General features: G+C 39.2%; 1 protein-coding gene across 3 annotated transcripts; it reads left to right on the top strand.

The window, feature by feature from the left end:
- The first annotated feature begins 365 nt into the window (after nucleotides 1-365).
- LOC140515200 (cytochrome P450 2C19-like) lies at nucleotides 366-18,070 on the top strand. 3 transcript variants are annotated; one of them, XM_072625774.1, is made up of 7 exons: nucleotides 366-425; nucleotides 5,278-5,434; nucleotides 8,380-8,529; nucleotides 10,013-10,173; nucleotides 10,804-10,980; nucleotides 15,700-15,841; nucleotides 17,780-18,070. In XM_072625774.1, the coding sequence occupies exons 1-7, from the start codon at nucleotides 390-392 to the stop codon at nucleotides 17,968-17,970; spliced, it is 1,014 nt and encodes a 337-aa protein (XP_072481875.1). In that variant the 5' UTR covers nucleotides 366-389; the 3' UTR covers nucleotides 17,971-18,070. The 3 variants fall into 3 exon arrangements, with proteins under 3 accessions (XP_072481875.1, XP_072481866.1, XP_072481886.1); XM_072625765.1 differs by lacking the exon at nucleotides 366-425 and adding an exon at nucleotides 437-749; XM_072625785.1 differs by lacking the exons at nucleotides 366-425; nucleotides 17,780-18,070 and adding exons at nucleotides 437-749; nucleotides 13,194-13,335 and having other exon boundaries at nucleotides 15,700-15,835.
- The last annotated feature ends 2,802 nt before the right edge of the window (nucleotides 18,071-20,872 follow it).

The following is a 20,872-nucleotide window of genomic DNA, read 5'->3' as shown; positions in this document are numbered from 1 at the left end:
GTCTTGCTAGTGGACTCCAGAGGAGAACATGAGGCTGGTGGCCTTGCACAGCCCTCCCTTACTTAAATATGATGCACTTCCAAGTCATGGCATCACCTCCCTGACATCATAGTCCTCTATGAAAACAAAGAACAAACAAGCAATGTATCTATGAAGATTTTATGTTATAAAAGTAGCCTTAATATTGGAACAGATTAAGAAACACCTCCTCTCAGCAGAGTGGTAAGGTACTATTGGATATGACATACACTGCTGAAGTCTTAGTATCATTGGCTTTGTTTAATGGTTGTTAAAAGTATTGATTGTAAGATGAGACAGGACCATATTGGGAAATAACTGTGATACAAAGGGAGCAAAATGAATCAGGAAAACTTTAAACATCAAGTTGAATGGCTCCTGATACATCAAAAGACTGTGGAACAAGGGTAGGATTCTCTTTATCCTATTGGCAGGCCAGAGTCCACTGGAAGCTTTTTTCAGGATACCAGACTGATTGATCTTCTGTTTGCCGTACTCCCTACCTTTGGATTCTTAGTCTTCTATTACATTAGTTTTAAGAAAGAGTGTCAATGGATCTGTCTGTGGTCATTTCTCTTGGCTTACTGCTCTGTATCTCATTCCTGCTTCTCATTTCATCTTGGAAAAGGGGCTTTGGAAGAGGAAAGCTTCCACCTGGTCCTGTTCCCCTTCCCAATATTAGCAATGTACTGCAGCTGGATGTTAAGAATATCCCAAAATCTCTTTCCATGGTAAGTAAACAACTCTGACTTCTGTTGGCTTTATTCAGACTGGCAGCTGTCCATTTGTTTTGGGACACTTGCTGTCAAGTACCTCATTCTAATGAGCAGAGAGTGTTAGAGTAAGTAAGTAGGCAACTGGTAGGTTTTCTAGACCATATTTGGATTCATTGTAGTGGTCATCAGGGCTCATTATTTCAGCAGTAACTGTTACTATCAAGTTCCTGTAGGTATGGATGAGCTCCATCCCACAAAAAGTACCATCCTCTACTGTTACTGCTCACATTGGCCCTGCAAAGCTCTAGGAGAAAATGCCACCAGTCCCACTTAAAATGCTCATTGCCCCCTCTAGGAAGAAAGGGTGCATTTAATGTGCCTCATTATTTCTGCTGCCTGAGGAATGAGTAGGTCCTGCAAACAGGTAGGGTTGTCTAGCTTTTGTTGGATTAGAGTGGAGAATGTTTTCCTTGCATATTCCATCACAGGAGCACTCAGGCAGCTTTTTTTCAATATATACTTTATTTATTTTTCAATTCTCACTTCCACAAGAATTGAATTCAAAATTTTCTCCCCATCTCTCCCCCCTACCCCAGGACAGCATACACACCATCCACCCCTTCCTCCAGTCTGTCCTCCCTTCTATTATTCATCCTTTTTCCATTCCCCTTCCCCTCTATTTTCCTATAGGGTAAAATGGATTTCTATACTCCATTACCTGTATAGTTTAATTTCTACTTGCATGCTAAAACTCTTTTTAACACTCATTCTTAAAGCTTTGAGTTCCATATTCTCTCCCTCCCCTCCCTCCCATTGAGAAAACAAGCAATTCAATATAGGTCATACATGTGGAGCAATACAAAGCACTTCCATAATAATTATGTAGAAAAAAGACTAACCATATTTCCCTCTGTCCTATCCTGTCCTTCATTTATTCCATTCTCTCCCTTGACCTGTCCTCCCACAATAGTGTTTGCTTCTGATTATCCCTTTCCCCAATTTGCTGTTCCATCTATTATCTTCCCTCTTCTATTCCCTTCCCCCTTGCCTTCCTGCAGGGTAAAATAGATTTCCATATTCAATTGAATGCGTGTTATTCTTTCCGTAATCCAAATCCCGTGAGAGTAAGGGTCAATTATTTCCTTTCATCTCCTGCCCCCCTCTTCCCCTCCACTGTAAAAGCTCTGAGATCATTTGTTACATTCTACTTCTCCCTTTCTCTTACTCCCTTACTCTTACTTACATTCCATTCAACAGTAAATTTAACTTTTTTAAGTATTCTCCCTTCATATTCAGCTCACCTTGTGCCTTATGTCTATGTCTATGTCTCTCTCTCTCTCTCTCTCTCTCTCAATATATATATATATACACACACACACCCATGTATGTATACATACCTACACATATATAATATACACATACATACATACCCATACACACCTACATATCTATCTATCTATCTATCTATCTATCTATCTATCTATCTATCTATCTATCTATGTCTGTCTGTCTCTCTGTCTGTCTGTCTGCCTGTCTGTCTGTCTGTTTATCTATCTATCTATATTCTCTCTAAGTACCCCAATAGTGAAAAAAAACCTCATGAATTGCAAATAACATCTTTCCATGAAGGAATGTAAACAGTTCAACTTCAATGAGTTCCTTAGAGATTCTTTTTTCCTGTTTACTTTTTCATGTTTCTCTTGATTCTTGTATTTGAAAGTCAAATTTTCTATTCAGCTTTGACCTTTTCAACAAGAATGCTTGAAATTTCATTGAAATTCCACTTTTTCTCCTTAAAGTATTATACTCAGTTCTTCTGGGTATGTGATTCTTGGTTTTAATCCTATCTCCTTGAACCTTTGGAGTATCATATTCCAAGCCCTTCAATCCCTTAGTGTAGAAGATGCTAAATCCTGTGTGATCCTGATTGTATTTCTACCATACTTGAATTTTTTATTTCTGATTGCTTGTAATATTTTCTCCTTGACCTGGGAACTCTGGAATTTGGCTAAAATATTCCTAGGAGTTTTCCTTTTGGGATCTCTTTCAGGAGGTGATTGGTAGATTCTTTCAATGTTTATTTTGCCCTTTAGTTCTAGAATATCAGGCCAATTTTCCTTGATAATTTCCTGAAAGATGATGTCTAGCCTCTTTTTTTGATCATGATTTTCAGGTAGACCAATAATTTTTAAATTATCTCTCCTGGATCTATTTTCCAGGTCAGTTGTTTTTCCAATGAGATATTTTGCATTGTCTTCTATTTTTTCATTCTTTTCATTTGGTTTTGTAATTTCTTGGTTTCTCATAAAGTCATTAGCTTTTATCTGCTCCATTCTAATTTTTAAAGAACTGTTTTCTTCAGTGAGCTTTTGAAAGTCCTTTTTCATTTGATCAATTCTGCTTTGTAAAGTATTCTCCTCCTCATTGACTTTTTGGACCTCTCTTGCCATTTGGGTTAGTCTATTTTTAAAGGTGTTATTTTCTTCAACATTTTTTGGATCTCCTTTAGCAAGCTGTTGACTCGCTTTTCATGATTTTCTTGCATTGGTCTCATCTCTCTTCTCAATTTTTCCCCGCCCTCTGTTACTTGATTTTTCAGAATCCTTTTTGAGCTCTTCCATGGCCTGAGACCATTGCATATTTTTTTCCAGGTTTTGGATGTAGAAGCCTTGACTTTGATATCTTTCTCTGATGGTATGCTTTGTTCTTCCTCATCTGAAAGGATGGAAGAAAATACCTTTTCACCCAGAAAGCAGCCTTCCATTGTCTTGTTTTTTCCCCTTTTTTGGAGCATTTTCCCAGTCAGTTACTTGACTTTTGAGTCCTTTGTCAATTGAAAGGTATACTCTAGGGACCTCTACAGTCTCAGTTTCTCTAAGATGTCACAATCAAGGGAGAAGTGTTTGCTCCTATCTTGGTCTGTGCTTTTTTCTGTGAGCAACCACAAGCACTCTTTTCTGCCCAGATCTGAGAATAGGGTTCACTCTCTACAGCCACCATCAACTCCACCATGCCATAGCCAATGCTCCTCCTCATCCCAGGACTGCCACTCAGAGCTGAGATCCAGATCAGCTGCTTGATTCCTCCAGTGTCTTTAGGCTGAGGGCTCCAAAAGTGGATGCTGCCATAGTGACTGCTGCTGACCTGGGGCCGGGTCTGGGGCTGGACCCATGCCCTGCCCTCACCTAGGTGAAAGAACATCCTCACTAACATTTGAAGCTGTCTTCCACATTTGTGGGTTGAGAAATGTGGGAACTGCAGCTGCTACCCATGATTCCATACCCTGAAGCCTGCTCAAGTCCTGTCTCTGCAGTGCTGTGTGGCCAAGGCTGGGCAATCCTCTGCTCTGAGCCCAGTGTGATAGACCTTTCCTGTCAGCCTTCCAGGCTGTCTTGGCCTGAAAATCTCTTTCACTCTGTCATTTTGTGGCTTCTGTTGCTCTAGAATTTGTTCAGAATCTTTTTTTACAGGTATTTTACGGGCTATGAGGGTAGAGCTAGAGCTCAGGCAGATTTTGTGTGCAGCCCCAGTCCTTGCATGTAATCTTAAGTGTACCTGACTGAAAGTATCCAAGCCTCAAGTGGAACCAGCAAGTTCTGAACTCAGACCTATAGATCTCAAAGCCTTTGACAAGTAGCCTGGGATGGTAGAAAAGGCATTGAGGTTGGGATTAGAAAGGCCTGGATTCAAGTGTGTATTCTGACATTTATAAGCTTTGTGCCTTGAGCAAGTCATAATGACCTCTCTGGACCTCAGTTTCCTATGTCAGTATGAGTACATTATCGATAAATGTCCTATCTGATTTACAGGGTTGTGAGAAAAGATTTGGTGTGGTTAAAATGTGAAAAGAAAAATATGTTCTCATTTTGACCTGATTTGTATGATTTCTGTTGGGATGAGGATACTTTTCTGCTTCAGAATTTCATTGACAGCCTTGTCCTTATTTCCCAACTTTGCTATTCTCAAAGCTTTGAATGAATAATGACGATGATGAAATTTTTACATAGTGATTCAAGATTTGCCAAATGTTTTACAAATATTATCCTATTATTCTCACAACGACCCTTAGAATTAAGTGTTATTATAATCCTCATTTTACAGATGAGGAAACTGAGGCAGGCAAATGTAAAATGACTTGCCTGGGGTCACATAGCTATTATGTATCTGAAACTGGGTTTTGTATAAGATCTTCATCATCCCAGGTCTAGTGCTGTACCCACTATGGCACCTATCTATGAAATATAAGCTCAGGCATCCAGGAAGCTTGGGGATACTGCCCTGAGGTGATAAAGTATTACTGATCAGCCAGGCTTCTGACTGATAGTCCAAGGCACAGAATGACCTTTTGGCCTTTTGAGCCATCTATGGCTTGGGGTCAGTTCATGGGTTGCAACATCCCCTTTGGAAGAAATGTCAGAAATATTTTGAAGTAGGTGATAATGGATTGAGAACTTCTCCAATGAGGTCAACAACAATAATCCAAGCTATTTATCACCCGTTTCTGTGATGACCCTCTCACTACTGCCCATGTATCTTTTCACAGCTAGCAAAAGAATATGGTCCAGTGTTCACTCTGCAGCTGGGTGTTGCTATTGTGTTACATGGATACAAGGCAGTGAAAGAAGCTCTGATTGATCATGGAGACAAGTTTGCTGGCAGAGGCCCTTTGCCAATTATTGATTTTATTTACAACGGACTAGGTAAGTTTCTATTTGAAGCAGAAGAAGATGAGAAAGACAAGAATAAAGAAAAGAATAGTATTCTGAGAAATTGGTGAAATAGACTCACTTTCAAATCAAAGCCCCCAAAATAGTGGCATATTGGGAAGGATATAATGCATGGTATGGAAGTCACTCGTCTTTTCTCCAAGGCGGCAGCTGCATAGCTTCATGTTACACGGTTTAGCCTATTATCATAAAAAGGAAGAGATTGAGAAAGAGAGAGAGAGACAGAGAGAGAGAAAGAAAGACAGAGAGACAGAAAGAGATAGAGAATGAGAGAGAGACAGAGAAAGAATGAGCGATAAAAGGCAGGAAAGAAAAATAAGAATGTATTGAAAGAAAAGAGAAAGAAAGAAAGAGAAGAAGAGAGAAAGGATTGATAGAAGGAAGGAAGAAGAAAGAAAAAAAGAAAAATGAAATGATTGTTCAATGGAAGAATCCTGGAGGAAGCAGAGAGATCTACTTCCCCCATCTATTCTGCCTTTGCAATTTGCTACAATCATTCACCCTTCAGGTGTGATTTTTATCTTCAAAGATCCTGGATAGATAGATCAACATATATACTATGTCTATATGTATTTATATAGACATACATATTACACACACACACACACACACACACACACACATACACACACACACACACTAACAGCAGTAGAAGTCAGCTAATACCTGACTCTACAAGTGTCATTTGAGTTGAGCTGAGGATTTTAGGAGAATGAGGCAAGGATGGAGTATGATACCAGGGAGGAGGGCCATGGATGAAGAACATCAAAATGTCCTTTTCACTATAGTGTGCTTGGAGGGGAGTAATGTGTAGTAAGGCTGGGGCCAGGTTTTGAAGGCGTTTAAAAGCCTAAAAGAGAAATTTATGTATTTGATCCTGAAAGTAATACATAACCACAGATATTGCTGAGTAGGAGAATGATATGTTCAGCTTATCACTTTAGTAAAATCACCTTGGTTGTTGTCTTTCATGTTGGAAGAGGATCAAAATGATTTCACTATGTCAGGGTCACTATGGCTGATCAGTCCAATCACTCTGGTAGCTTGGTGAAGGATGAATTGAAGAGAGGAGACTGGAGGCCGAAATATTGCAGTATTCCAGGCAAAACAGTGATGAAGGTGTGGACTAGAAGGGTGAATACATAAGTGAAGAGAAGGGAACAGCTGTGAAAGCTGAAGTAGGAGCAGCTAGGTAGTGAAGTGGATAGAGCACTGGTCCTGGAGTTAGTAGGACCTGGGTTCAATTCTGGCCTCAGACACTTGACATTTACTAGCTGTGGAACCTTGTACAAGTCACTTAAACCCCATTGCCTCACTAAAAAAAGGAATAAAGGTGATGTAGATAAAGGAATGATTAGGCAACTTATCATATGTGATAGTGAGGGAAGAGTTAGGAATCTTGGATCCCCCTGAGGTTGTGAACCTGAGTGACTGGAAGGGTGATGTTTCCCTTCACAGAAATAGGGAAGGTCAACAGACAAGGAGGTTTGAGTGAGGAAGACAGTGAATTCAATTTTGGATGCAATGAATTTGAGATGTCTACAGGAAGTAAAGAAGTGGGAGAGCAAAGGGTAGTGTTTTTCCTGTTATTTTCATTTCATTTCATGATCTGGGGTGGCAAGAATCCACGATTTTGTTCAGGATTCCGAGTTCTGGGCTTAGTCTGAGACTTAACAATTCCTGACTGTAGATGAATCACTTAGTTTTTCTGATTCTTCATGTATAAAATGAGAGGAGGGGACTGGAAAATTTCTAAGATCCCTTGAGCTGTATCAGCCTGTGATTCATTGAAATGCTATACAGAACAGTGGCTAAAGTTTAAATTTTCCCAAGCAAAATTTTTCAAAGCCTTTTCTTTAGCTCTCCGCCTGCACTGAAGGGGAGTTGCTTTTGTTTCTTTCTTTTATTTTCTTTAGAGGATTCTGAGGTAGAGCAGGAGCTACTTAAGCAGCAGAATTAGCTGTGTTATGAGATCAAGGATATGTGTTAATGAATGCAATTTGTGAGACTGACATCAATGAAAGAGAGAGCAGAAGTCCTTTGTTGGGGATCTCAACTTTGCCAAAGATCCTAGGAGGCCTCGCTGTGTTAGCTTCTACTTTGTCAGAGAGATATTTAATGAAACCAATGTGACTTAAAGTCCATTCCAAGGAATACCAGTCACTTTTTTGTTCAAGGGTTCCCTTATGAAAGACGTTGAAGCAGAAGGTGAAGAATTTCGTCCTGATAATGGTCGTATGGAAATAAGATTGCAGACAAAAGAGTAGTTCCCAATATAAGGGTAGTTGTGTGAAATCCTCATCCTATGTCTGAAATCAGAGGGTGATAGCTGGAGGTAGAAAGGTGTGATATATTCAGAGAAAGAAGGATATAACATGTTAAGCTTTAGTATGTGTACCATAAATGTATGTGAACATCTTGACCATTTCTCAAATAACTACAATTTTTGTATAATTGTTATAGTTTGTTTTGACTCAGCAATAATTTCCCCATAAATAACAATGCTATATAGTACCTTTCCGTGAGGAAAAAAAAGAATGCTGTCATGTCATATAGGGATGGCTATGTTATTTTATATTCTTATTGTGCATACCTCTTGTTGTGTCTGTGCTGGCATGGCCCACACTGGACTGTGCTCCTCTCACAGCCTGGTGCAACAGACTTTTCCTGCTGACCTTACAGTTCCCTTGGGTTGGAAATTTGTTTCACCCTGTCATTTTGTGGGTTCTGCTGCTTTGAATTTGTTTAGAGTCTTCTTTAGAGATATTTGGAGGGTTGTGGGGGAGAACTCAAACAAGTCCCTGCTTTTACTCCCCCATCTAGGGTACGTCCCTGAATGTCCTTTGGGAATGGACTTTTTGACGTGGGCTAAAAGCAACTTTGGAGTCTAAGGCTTCTCTTCCTGTTCACATTTATAGGAATTGGTGTAAGCAATGGAGAGAGATGGAAGCAAATGCGCTGCTTCATCCTTATGGCCCTGAAGAATTTTGGGATGGGAAAGAGGAGCATTGAAGAGAAAGTCCAAGAAGAGGCCAAGCACCTTGTGGAGGAGTTAAAGAAAATAAGAGGTTGGTGTTTCTTTACTTTATTACCACTAACCTTAGAAAAATTCTTCTTAGCAATTGGAGGTGGATTGCTTGATTGATACATTCCTCAGTTGCCTCTGTAATGCTTTTCTCTACTGGTTCTGCCTGTCTGAATTTTGCTTCTTAGTATTCTTTTGCTGTATCCATCTTCAATCCCCTAAGTGTGTATATCTCCAAGACCCTGTCCTTGGCCCTCTTTAATATAACTACCTCCCCTCTGACCCTGATAGACACAGCCCAGGACCTCCAAACCCAAGAGCTTGCAGAACAGTCATACTTTCACTCCAGTGTCCACAGACACTCCCTTGTAGAGATGCAGCCTGGAAACTGCTTCCATAGATGCCAAGCCACATATATTGAACAATATTTGCAAAGTGAATGCAAAGTAGTTTGGGGAGAGGGAACACATGAATGATCCAGGTAGGTGAAACCACCTCTACCTTGAGTACCATCTCCCCTCCAATCCAGGCCCTTGAGCCTAAGACCTTGGGAATAGCAGTATCCTTTCCTCCTCCAAATCACTACTAGGCCATTCTCTACAGTTCTCATTGACAGGATAAATCATTTTGGAGAAGGGGCCCATCTTTCTCATTACCGCAAGAAACAACTGAGGACCAAGTGGTGTCAACAAGTAGATCACTACAAGGGCCATAAGAGTGGTAGCAACCTCTAGACCGTTGGTCCTAGTCTAGTTCTCACTGCTCTCATCTGGGAAAGCAATAGAGAAGAAGGTTGGCCATCCCCACCACTTACCAGTCAATTATCAGTCAACTGCTATTCATAAGGCAGATGGACCAGCCTGGATAAAGCAGTGGGGCACCCTGAGGGAGAGACAAGAGGCAATATATGTGAGTCAAGGCAACTTAGCATCACCACCTTAACATCATCACTCCTTTGACAGCCCAGGACCTTCAACTTAAGAGCATTTGGAAGAGCAAGGCTTCCAGCCCAGTGCCTGCAACCCTCATCCTGGGATTACTGATTGAAATAAAATGAAATATAATTTGAAGACAGACATGATGAATCCTGAAAACAAAAGCTCATCAGGGGAGGTGATGAATAGGGATTTAGAAATGGGAAATGATGTGGTATGGTAGGAAGAGCATTGTATTTAGGGCAAGGAGAGAATTTGGGTCAAATTTCACGTCTTGATCTTTCCTTGTTGTAGCATATATCAGCTAATTTTCTTGAACCTCAGCAACATCATCTGTAAAATGAGAATTATCCTATTTGCACTTAGAATTTTTAGGTGGATAAATCAGATGCTTTATGAAGTGGGGTTATTTTCAACTTTGCTGTGCCAAATAAATGTCAGCTAGAATGTAAGGTAGAGGAGAATGCAGGACAGTCAGATCCTACTAAAATGAATTCAAACCTTCCTTTTGATCACAATGGCAATGTTAAACCCTCTCTCTCTCTCCTCTCTCTCTCTCTCTCTCTCTCTCTCATTCTCTCCCTCCTTTAGGATTACCATGTGACCCCGTGTTCATCCTTGGGTATGCTCCTTGCAATGTAATCTGCTCTACCATTTTCCAGAAACATTTTGAATACCATGACAAGAAATTTATATTTTTATTTGACCTATTAGAGGAAAATGACAAGACCCTAAATTCCATGTGGATCCAGGTGAGAGCAGTGTTTTCTCCTTTTAGAGCTCAAGATATTTCTTTTCATTACTTCAAAGAAACTATGGTAAGGAACTAGGCTAGAAGTCATCATGCATTCCTTTGGGAGATAAAATAGTGCCACTCAGAAATAGAGTCATGTTTTCTTCTTCATTGACATGGATTAAAGACAGAGAAGGTCACCCCTGTGTGGTCTGATTTGAGGAACATTTTAAGGCTGCTCCTTTTAGTAGTTCACTCTCTGGTCCCAGGGACTAAATGTCAAAATGTTACAAATTCATATTACTATAGAGACTTTTACCTTGAGAACCTAAGTTTGGATTAGGTTAGCAGAAGACCTGGCTGTCCAAATATAAAGAGGAAGGCAGAGCTCCTAAAAGACCTCATAATGAGAACGGATGAGAATTTTTCTGTAAGAAGTAAGAATTTAGAGTGAAGGCCAAGGGAATCTCAGGCAATGAAGGAACAGAATGAAAACATTTCTATGGGATTTATATAGGAAGTGATGAGAAAAATCTCTATTTTGTGAAGGGCATTTTGTCCCACTCTCTCCTAAACATTATCCAAATGCTAGAGTAGAAAATTATTTTTTTCTTTCTGATAAAGTATGATATAAAATTTTTCTTTTCAGATCTACAATTCTTTTCCATATCTACTATATTATCTCCCTGGATCTCATCACAAAATAATTAAAAATTTTCATTTACTCCATGAATTTATCTTGGAAGAAGTGAAGGAACACCAAAGGACATTGGACTCCAGTGATCCTAGGGACTTCATTGACTATTTCCTGATGAAAATGGAACAGGTAGATGTGATCAGTAGGTTGGAATCTCAGTCCTTGTATATGAAATGGTTTGTATATTAGAGGTTGACACTCACATTCACAAACACAGAGCAGTAAATAATTATCCATTAACCATAGTGCTCAGAGCACTATAAAGTGAGAGAGAAGAATTAGAAGATTGAGTCCCAGCCCTAATGGAATTTCTAACCCAATAGAAAGAAGGAAGCACATGTAAGGACAAGAGAATAATTATCAGGAATGTACAAGGAAGGCCAAAATAAATTATAAATTGAAGATTTAAGTGATGAAGACATTTGGAATTAGCAAGAAATGTCCTATTTGAGGAGGGTTAACATAAGTTTCTTCCTGGAACAATTAGGTTTTGATCTTGGTCTTGAAGGAGGTCCTAGAGCTAGGTAGTGAGGACTGGACAGGACATTTCAGGACTGTGCAAAGACAATGGCGCACAGGGAACTTTAATCTGAGCAACCTGAATGGAATTGAGGGGCTGCTGTGGTAGGTACTTAGGGGGAGGATAGTGGTTTTACTGTCGAGATCGTGGAACTAGAGGTTCCTCACTTTTCATCCTATCCACAAACAAAACAGAGAAGAAAAATCATTGAAAAGTTACATAAAGAAAAAGAATCAACCAATTAGAAACAAAACCAGAAATAGCAATATGATAATATAATTCATATAGAGTAGATGAAGCCTTGAAAGTGCCAAAAATATGACAGAAAGTAAAAGATTTGCTGATGTATATGCTGAAATCTGTTTATCTCTCAACTCATATAGAACAACATAATTTATCAGCTTAATAAATCAGGAGGAAAATGCAATAGCTTACATTTCTATAGTGCTTGTGTATTTGTTGTTTACTTATTTCAGTTGTGTCTGACTCTTCATAGCTCCATTTGGTGTTTTCTTGGTTTTCTTCTTCTCCAGCTCATTTTACAGATGAGGAAACTAGGGCAAACAGGATTAAGTGATTGGGTCAGGGTCACACAGCCATTATGTGTCTGAGGCCAGATTTGAACTCAGGAAGATGAGTCCTCCTGAGTCAAGATCCAGCACTCAATCCGTTGCACTGCTGCTTGCATATATCCATGGATATTATTGATATATACTATATAGATATAGATACATTGAAAGAGAATATGATATAGTGCAGTTGTGTCAAATATGAATAGAAATGGGTCCCAGTGGGTCCCATATTAACTTAGAAACCCCACTAATTTGCATTACTTATGTTGTTTTGTATTTTTAATCATTTTGCTAAACATTTCCCAATTATATTTTAATCTGGTTTAGGCCCCACACAGTTTTGCTGGTTACTTGTGACCTGAGGCCTGAAAGTTTGACACCCCTCTTGTAGGAGAGAAATAACTGCCCTCAGAGCCAGGCAAAACTAAGTTCAAGTCCCCTTTCTAATACAAAATGTCTATGTGACCATGGGCAAGTCACTTAATTTTATAGTACCCTAGTGCTTGGCAACTCTCTTGAGACTAAGTTTTTCAGAGAAAGGGCAGACTTGCACTGTCAGAGGGAATTTTGTTTTCACCTGGAAATTCCCTGTGCCAATGAAATGTAGGTCTAGTCTCTTTGCCTGTGTTTGTCTGCCTCTGTCTCTCTTTGTCTCTATTTCCCTTGCATTGTCTCTCTCTCTCTCTCTTTCTTCTCTGTCTTTCTCTGTTTTTTGTCTCTCTGTCTCACTGTCTCTCTGTCTGTCTGTTTCTCTCTTTGTCTTTCTTCTCTCCATCTCTCTCATCCTATGTACTATCTGTAACAGCCTTGATAATTGCCAGCTTCTTGTTCCACTTTGAATTATGTTGCTCAAACTAGTTTATAGGATCATAGATTTAGATCTGAAAGTGATCTTGGAGGTCATTGAATTCAACCCCTTCATTTTACAGATGAGAAAACTGAAACATTAAAAGGTTAAATGACTTTCCTAAGGTCAAGATGAGAGCTGAGGTATGGGTGGGGCACATAGGCAGCACAGTGGATAGAGCACTGCCCTGAAGTCAACAGGACCTGAGTTCAAATGTGGCCTCAGATACTCACTGGCTATGTAACCCTGGGTAACTCAATGTGATTGCCTTCCCACAAAAAAAAAAATTTAAAAAAAATCAGAACAGGGATTCAAATCAAGGTCCTCTGCCTCCAAATCCGCTATTCCATTGTACCCTGCTCCCTCCCTTACTTTTCAATTAATTATACCAAATTATTCCTAGGAAAAGCAAAAACCACAGTCTGAATTTACCATTGAAAACTTGGTCTGCACTGTAAGTGATCTACTTATGGCAGGAGTGAAGTCAATAAGCAACACCCTGAGATATGGACTCCTGCTTCTCCTGAAACACCCTGAGATAACAGGTGGGATAACAGGCTCATGACACACATCGGTAATTGATCAGCATGAGAGGGCTTCATGGTCTTTTGAGACTTTCTTAGAAACTTTTCTGGTATAATTTTCATATATTAAAATCATTACAAGTTCAATTGGACTTATTCCTCCTCTTCCCCTACTACCTCCACCCTGCTTAGTTAAGTGGTATGTAATTATGAGTCATTATTAGAGACAGGCATAGAGGCAGTGATAAGGATAGAGACTATAGCCCAGTGACAGAACTGGGAGGATCTGAATGACAGAGAGGCACTAGTTCCTGATGGCTCATTGACCCTGCCTGAGCATAGGAGGAACTGGTGCTCCTGGATTCCTGCCACTCATAGAACTCTGCAGGGAGTACCTTTGGCCTATAGTTGGTCACTCTGAGTTCTAGAACAGGTCCAGACTGAGTTCTCTCCTCATTTTCTTAACCAAGTGCTGCTTGGTCTTTATTTTTTAAGTAGAACATGAGCCTGTTCTGAGGGCATGGGTAGTTCATGGATTCTCAGCAGCTTTAAGAGATTGAAATGGAATTTTCATCTCTCTCTCTCTCTCTCTCTCTCTCTCTCTCTCTCTCTCTCTCATGTATCTATCTATCTATCTATCTATCTATCTATTTATTTATCTATATGAATGTGAGAGTGAAGTGAGTTAGTTACCAATGTAACTCGATGAAAAATCAGGGAAAATATGAGAAAAGGCAGTTTTTGTCCCCAATTTCACAATCAATTTTAATTCATATTGTGACAGGAAAAATTCATAAAGAAATTGATCTCATGATTGGCCAAAATCGAAGACCCTGCATGAAGGACAGACCCAAGATGCCTTACACCAATGCTGTGATACATGAAATACAGCGATACGTTAACCTTGTTCCTATGAACGTACCCCATGCAGTGACACAAGATGTTCAATTTAGACAATATCTTATCCCCAAGATCAGAAGTGCTTCTCACTCTAACACAAGATTTTACACTCTCTCCCATTGAATTATAGAATCTTACACTTAGAAGGGGCCTCTGGTCAACCCACATCCCTGAGAAGTCACAGAATTTCAGAATTTGAAGGGATTTCAGTGATCATTTTGTCCATCCCCAATCTGAAAAATAATCTCATCTACCAGTATGCTCACCTTGGGGTCATTCAATTTTTGATTAATGACATTCAATGAGTGGGAACTACTCAATGGAATGCTGTGGCATTGCATTCTAATCTTGGATGGCACTAATTTGAGGAAATTTTTTTTCTTGCATTAAGCCTAATTTTGCAATTTTATAACTTTAATCTATTGCTATTGATTTTGTCATCTGGAACAAAATAAAACAAAGTTACTTTCTATTTCTAGTAACAATCCATAAAATACTTGAAATCAGTTATTAAATCTCCTGTGCTATTACTATGTCTTCTGCTCTCTTGTCTAAATACTCCCATTTCCTTTACATGGCATGCACTTGCTATTCTTAACATCCTAGATTCCCTCCCTTGAATAGCCTCCAGCTCTTCAATATCCTCCTAAAATATGACCCCTAGAATGAATATAATACTCATTTGTGAGCTGATGAGATTAGAGTACAGTGATGCTCCAACCTGCCATTGAACCTTCATTAATTACCCTTTGTATATGATCAGTTCATCAGTTTTAAACCCATCTAATGGATCACAGTCTAACCTGCATATTTCCATCATTTCCAAAGGAAGAACATGAAAAACTTTATCAAATACTTTGCTAAAATCTAAGTAAACACTATCTACAGCATTCTCCTGATCTACCAGTTTATTAACACCCTTAAAAATGATTTATTCCACTCTAGATGTTTGTACCCACTACTTCCTTATCTAGAGTCATTTCCTTATTCCTTCCTTCTCTAGATTGCCTTCTTAAAAATGTAGACTTTGAGTGCAAATTGAAGTTTACTTTTATCACTTTATTTTTCTTGCAAAGGAGTCTAGGTGCTCTCTTATTTTCATTCTTCTTCTCTGGAGTATTATTTCCCTATTAAACATATTGATTTATTTATTCTATCATTTTCGGTTCAAAGATCATTCCCTTGGTCAGAACAAAAATCAGAAGTAAAAGAAAAATTGAGAAACTCTGTATCATTTCCTGTCACCTGTCATCCTCATCATATAACCCTTTCAGTTGTGGGGTTATTTTTCTTTCAAGTGCATCTCCCTCCACAGCATTGCAGACTTTCTAATTTACTGTCAGCACAGGTGTTTAAAAAAATACTGGCTCTTTCCATATCTAAAAATGGGAGGTTTTCACTAGATGATAGTTCTAAGTTCTTTTTCTACTTTAACATTCTATGGTTCTTATTTTCTAATTATTTGGTTGTATTTGCTCATTTCAGGGTACCCCCATAATACCAGTACTGTCTTCTGTTCTTTATGATGATGAAGAGTTTCCCAATCCAGACCAGTTTAACCCAGGTCACTTCCTGGATGAAAGTGGCAATTTTAAGAAGAGCGACTATTTCATGCCTTTTTCAGTAGGTAAGACATCATTTAAATGTGCATCAAAGATGGACAGATAACTCAGAGGACCTGTGTTTCAGTCCATGTTTACTAATTATTTGTGTGATCTTCATAAAATTATTTCATTTCACTGGGTTTCAGTTACTGTATATGCCAAAGGATTGAGTTGAATTAGGTGGCCATTATGGTCTTTCCAAGTTCTAAAACCAGGGATTATGTTGGAGACATAGTACATTATTCTTCTAATTCTCCTTGCATCATGGTTCATCAACTAAACTAAATCAATTCAGTTTCAGGGTAATTGTCTGAGTTTGTTCCCAAAAAAAGGCAGAACTGAGATAGTGGCTCCTTTATTCTACATCCCGACCCACAACTAAAATCCCCTTCCCCCTTCTCCCAACCCCCCCCCATTAAAAACTATCCATCTAGTCACCCTCAACCAGGAGCTACTTCTCAGATAAAGTCTTCCAGGCTTTTATGTTAGCATGGTACAATCTTGTATCTTATCAATCCAAGGAAGGGGATTGGGTTATCTTAAGGCATATTACTTGGGTACCATTATAGCTAAGGACTTGGAAAATCTTAGAATTTATGATTTTGTAGACATGTGATTCCTGCCTAGGATATATGAGTATGGAAGCACCTTTCTTAATTATGTACTTTGAATGGGGATCTATTGGTACAGAATTACAGATGATAGTCTAGCTAGTCCTTTCACCTACAATTATTACAGGAATCTATTGGTTATCGGGTAATCATGGTGATAGTCAAGTCTAGGCCTGGCAAGCATGAATGTTGGTAGGCAGTTAACTGTTCCTGCTGTTGCGGTCTCCAATGCCATGGCCTATTCAATTGTTTCTAATACTTGGATTAGAGTTGGGAGTGACTAGTTAAGACAAGTGGCTGGATAGCCATGAAGTTGCACGGCAGGCTCCAGAGATATTTTCTGTCCAATATGGTGACAGGAAGTTCCCAAAGGGAACTTTGATCATTCTCCTGTCACCTTTCCCCATAGCATCCGCTCTGGGCAGCCATGAACTTGGTTGTTGAGATTATAAATGAGTCATTGTTTTCTTCCTAAGTGTAACAGACATCATCCCAACATACACTGGGGTGCCTGCTATCACAAGTAGATCTGCATTTATAAAAGGAAAGGCAACTTTTGAGGGGTCAGCAATCACTTTAATCAAGCACATGTATCATTCACTTAATTCAGGGGAAAAAGTCAGCACCCTGAACTTCAGAAAAAATACAGAGATATCTAAATCAACAGAGAACACTTCCAAACTGTCCTCCAGTAAGCAATACATACATCACAATTCAATAGGCAGATCCAACCACCTGACCATACATATATAGTTACCAGAGAGGAAAGCACCAACATCTAGGTTTTCAAAGCTGGGGGGCAGTGCTTAGTGGCTTCCCAGAGTCTCATCTGGCACACAAAGCTTCCCCAAAAACTATGCTCCAAAGGAAAACCACACCTCAGAGGCTTTATACACTTTTTAGAGCTAGAGGGCATCACAACCCTTGAGAACCAGTGCCTCATTAATAAAAGGTATGGGCCTTCCTACAAATCTTCCCTAATCAAGCTTCCCTTAATGGGCAGGCCCATTAATGGGTGGGGAAGATCTTTCCATTAAGAAGCAAAATTATATTAGCAATATGCAAGAAGGCATTATTATCATTACACTAAGGCAATGACTGCTTTCCTCTATAAATCCCAGGACTTGTTCTGGCTCAGGGGTAATTGATTATAGAGAGAATACAGGAGGGGTCTTCCCTCTGTTCAGGAGGAACTGGCTCTTCAAAGGATTCAAGGAACAGAGAGAGGGGAATGTGTGAGTATTTTTCCTAATGCTACTGAGTGTTAGTCAGCTCCCTGTAAGTCTGAAGAAGTGGTCTAGATGATTTAACAGTCCATAAATATCAAATCCTAGTATTTGTCTCTTTCAGGAAAACGAGCATGTGTTGGTGAGAGCCTGGCTCAGATGGAATTATTTTTGTTTTTTACTACCATCTTACAGAACTTTACTTTGAAATCTCCCATTGACCCAAAAGATATTGACACCTCCCCAGCTGCCATTGGTGTTAGCAAACACCACCACTCCTTTGAGCTCTGCTTTCTGCCTTTGGAAAACATGTGAAGGACCACTGCTTGTTCCAACTGCTCAAGAGTCTTTTCATGTGCTATGAAAAAGCTGTATTAATTTCATTGCCGGGTAATAAAAGCCCTTTATGATTTTAGCACAATATACTCTTCTAGCATTAACTAATGCCCCCTCTGACTTTTGCCAAAATCATAAATTAATTTTCCCCAGTGTTCCCCAGAAATCCCCTGTTCCTGGAATATTCTCTTCTCTTCTATCTCTTCTCTTCTCTTCTCTTCTCTTCTCTTCTCTTCTCTTCTCTTCTCTTCTCTTCTCTCTCTTCTCTTCTCTTCTCTTCTCTTCTCTTCTCTTCTCTTCTCTTCTCTTCTCTTCTCTCTTCTCCTCTCCTCTCCTCTCCTGTTCTCCTGATTGCAATCTTACCCACCCTTCAAATAACAATTTAGATGCCATATTCCTGTGACCTCTTTCATCCTTACAGTCTGTACTACATGAATTAAGACTGAATTATACACCCATCTTATATTGTGTATTTTTTCAGACATGTTAGTTGACTCTGTCTTGTGCTCCTTATTAGATCTTCACCTTCTTGTTAGTAGGACCTTTATTCTATACTTGTGTGCAATTATCCACCACCAATAGCTTAGAAGCCCTTTTCTTCTCCTTAAAATGTTTCAGATCATACACTTCCAACACATACATATATATTGTCCTGATGTCAGCTTAAGTGCTCAAAATGCAATAGCAGTGAGATGGTACCTTGGACAGAGTGTAGGACCTAGAGTTAGGAAGAGCTGAGTTAAAATCCAGCCTTAGACATTTACTGGCTGTATGACCCTGGGCAAATCACTTCATCTTAGTTTGCTTCAATTTCTTTATCTGTAAAATGGGGATAATCATAACATCTATCTCCCTTGGTTGTCGTGAGGATCTAAGGAGTCAATAATTTTTAAGCATTTAGCACATTGGCACATAGTAAGTTAATATAAATGTTACAAATTTTATTATAAATGTTAGCTGCAAGTATTAGTATTATTATTACAATAAGAACAACAACTACTACTAATACTACTAATACCACTACTACTACGTATTTCACCTGCCTACTTTAACTATGAAGTAGCTATGTTAAAAAAAAATACAGAGCACATTTGAGTAGTGCGGTTTAACTGAATCGTACAATACCTAGAGGATATTAGCATGAGATAAGTCTGGAAAGGAAGACAGCTCTTGAATGTCAGGAAGAAGTTTTTGAACTTTTCTCAGTAAACCAAAAGTGACCTGAATATTGACCTGCTCTATGCATGAGATAATTTTCTGGTCTATTTTGCCTAGGCTCTACACCGTGAGAGGTTAATCATAAAAGACTGAGTCAGTCTTATAGGTTCAAATGTGGGATGGGGTAAGAAGTTCAGGAGTCCAGAAATAGAATCTCAATCAGAGAAGAAAAACAGGTATAAAGAGAAAACTGAGCTTCATATCTAAGCAAACAGTAAGCCAGCTGAGCTTCCCAGGCATCACCAGTCCAGGAGAGCTCACTGAACCAGAGTTCTGTACCAGGAAACAGGTAAAGTGGTCTATTCACACATGTAGTGTGTGCTTCAATTTACTTCACTGAGAATGGTCTATGGTAGTTGCCCTATTCTAGGTGCTATAGTTAAAAGTCATGAGGTTTGAAATCAGGGCAACTTGAATTGAAGCAACAGCTCTGTCACTTATTAACTGTGTAACTTTGAACAAATTATTGAACTTCTCTGGGGCTCAGCCCAAATTAGGTGGCTGCAATTGATGACTATTATGATGATTCCTGCCAGATCTAAATGTAAAATATCTTATATTTCTGTGGCCTAATAATAACACATTTCTACAGTAACAGAGTACTTTTCTCAAGACAGACCTATAAGATAGCTGTTACAAATATTGTTGTCCTTAATTTAGAGATGAGGAAAGTAAGGTCCAGAAAGAAGCAAAGACTCTCAGCACCAGAACTTAAACCCATATCTTAAGACTCCAAGTTCAAGTGATGTCCACTACATTACTCTTATTGAGGGAGTTCAGGATTCCTCATTGAATCTCACCTCATCAAATCATACCTGCTTTATCTTATCTACAGACAGCCCTTTCTCCCTGTTCTCCCTGCTTCCAGATTCCATTGACACCTTGAATGATTTAAGCAAGGTAAAAAGAATTGCTCTTTCCAACAAGCAATGAAAAATGACTGTCCCTTTGTGATGAGAACACAGGAGAACATCTTGATTAAAAATCACTTTGTAGAACTTATTTCTAGTCATTTTACTGTGTTCTACTAGTTCATGATCAGCTCTTTGATGGCACCAAGGAAGGGACTTCACAAATCTATCAAGTAGCCCATTCTCCTCATTTGATAGATGCTGTTTGAGGAAACAGAGTTCCAGTGAGATGAGATGACTTTGGCAAAGATTTTAGAACTCACTCTGTGTCCGTTTTTACAAGATTTCCCAAATTTCACTGAGTTATCACTTTCATAATTTCTTAAGACATAATTGTATTCTATTACATATATACCACAATTTGTTCAGCTATTCCCCAATGGTATGTATCCCCTTAAATTCCTATTCCTTGCTAAAATAAAAGAGGTGCTATAAATACTTTTATGCATGTGTTTTGGGGGTATAGGCCTAATAGTAGCATTTTTGGGTCAGAGGCTATGCACAGTTTAGTATCTTTGGGGGCATAGCTTCAAAATGATAGTGCCCTGAGATACGCTGTCCTGAAAATGTTCTTTCTCCCTGATGTTCTGGTACCATGCTCACTGGGTGTGTACTCACTCATCCTTTCCCACAACCTCAGCCAAGGATCTTGTCTGGTCAGCACTGCTACACCTAGCACCTGGAAATGACAGGGTGAGGGTGGTCCTTCAATCTCCCCCTACCTACCCCTCTGATCCCCATGCTGTATGAGA

Source organism: Notamacropus eugenii, chromosome 1, assembly GCF_028372415.1.
Source record: "Notamacropus eugenii isolate mMacEug1 chromosome 1, mMacEug1.pri_v2, whole genome shotgun sequence".
In the NCBI taxonomy this organism is placed as follows: domain Eukaryota; kingdom Metazoa; phylum Chordata; class Mammalia; order Diprotodontia; family Macropodidae; genus Notamacropus; species Notamacropus eugenii.
Note: the sequence above shows the minus strand (reverse complement) of the source record. Positions and strands in the feature narration are given on the sequence as shown.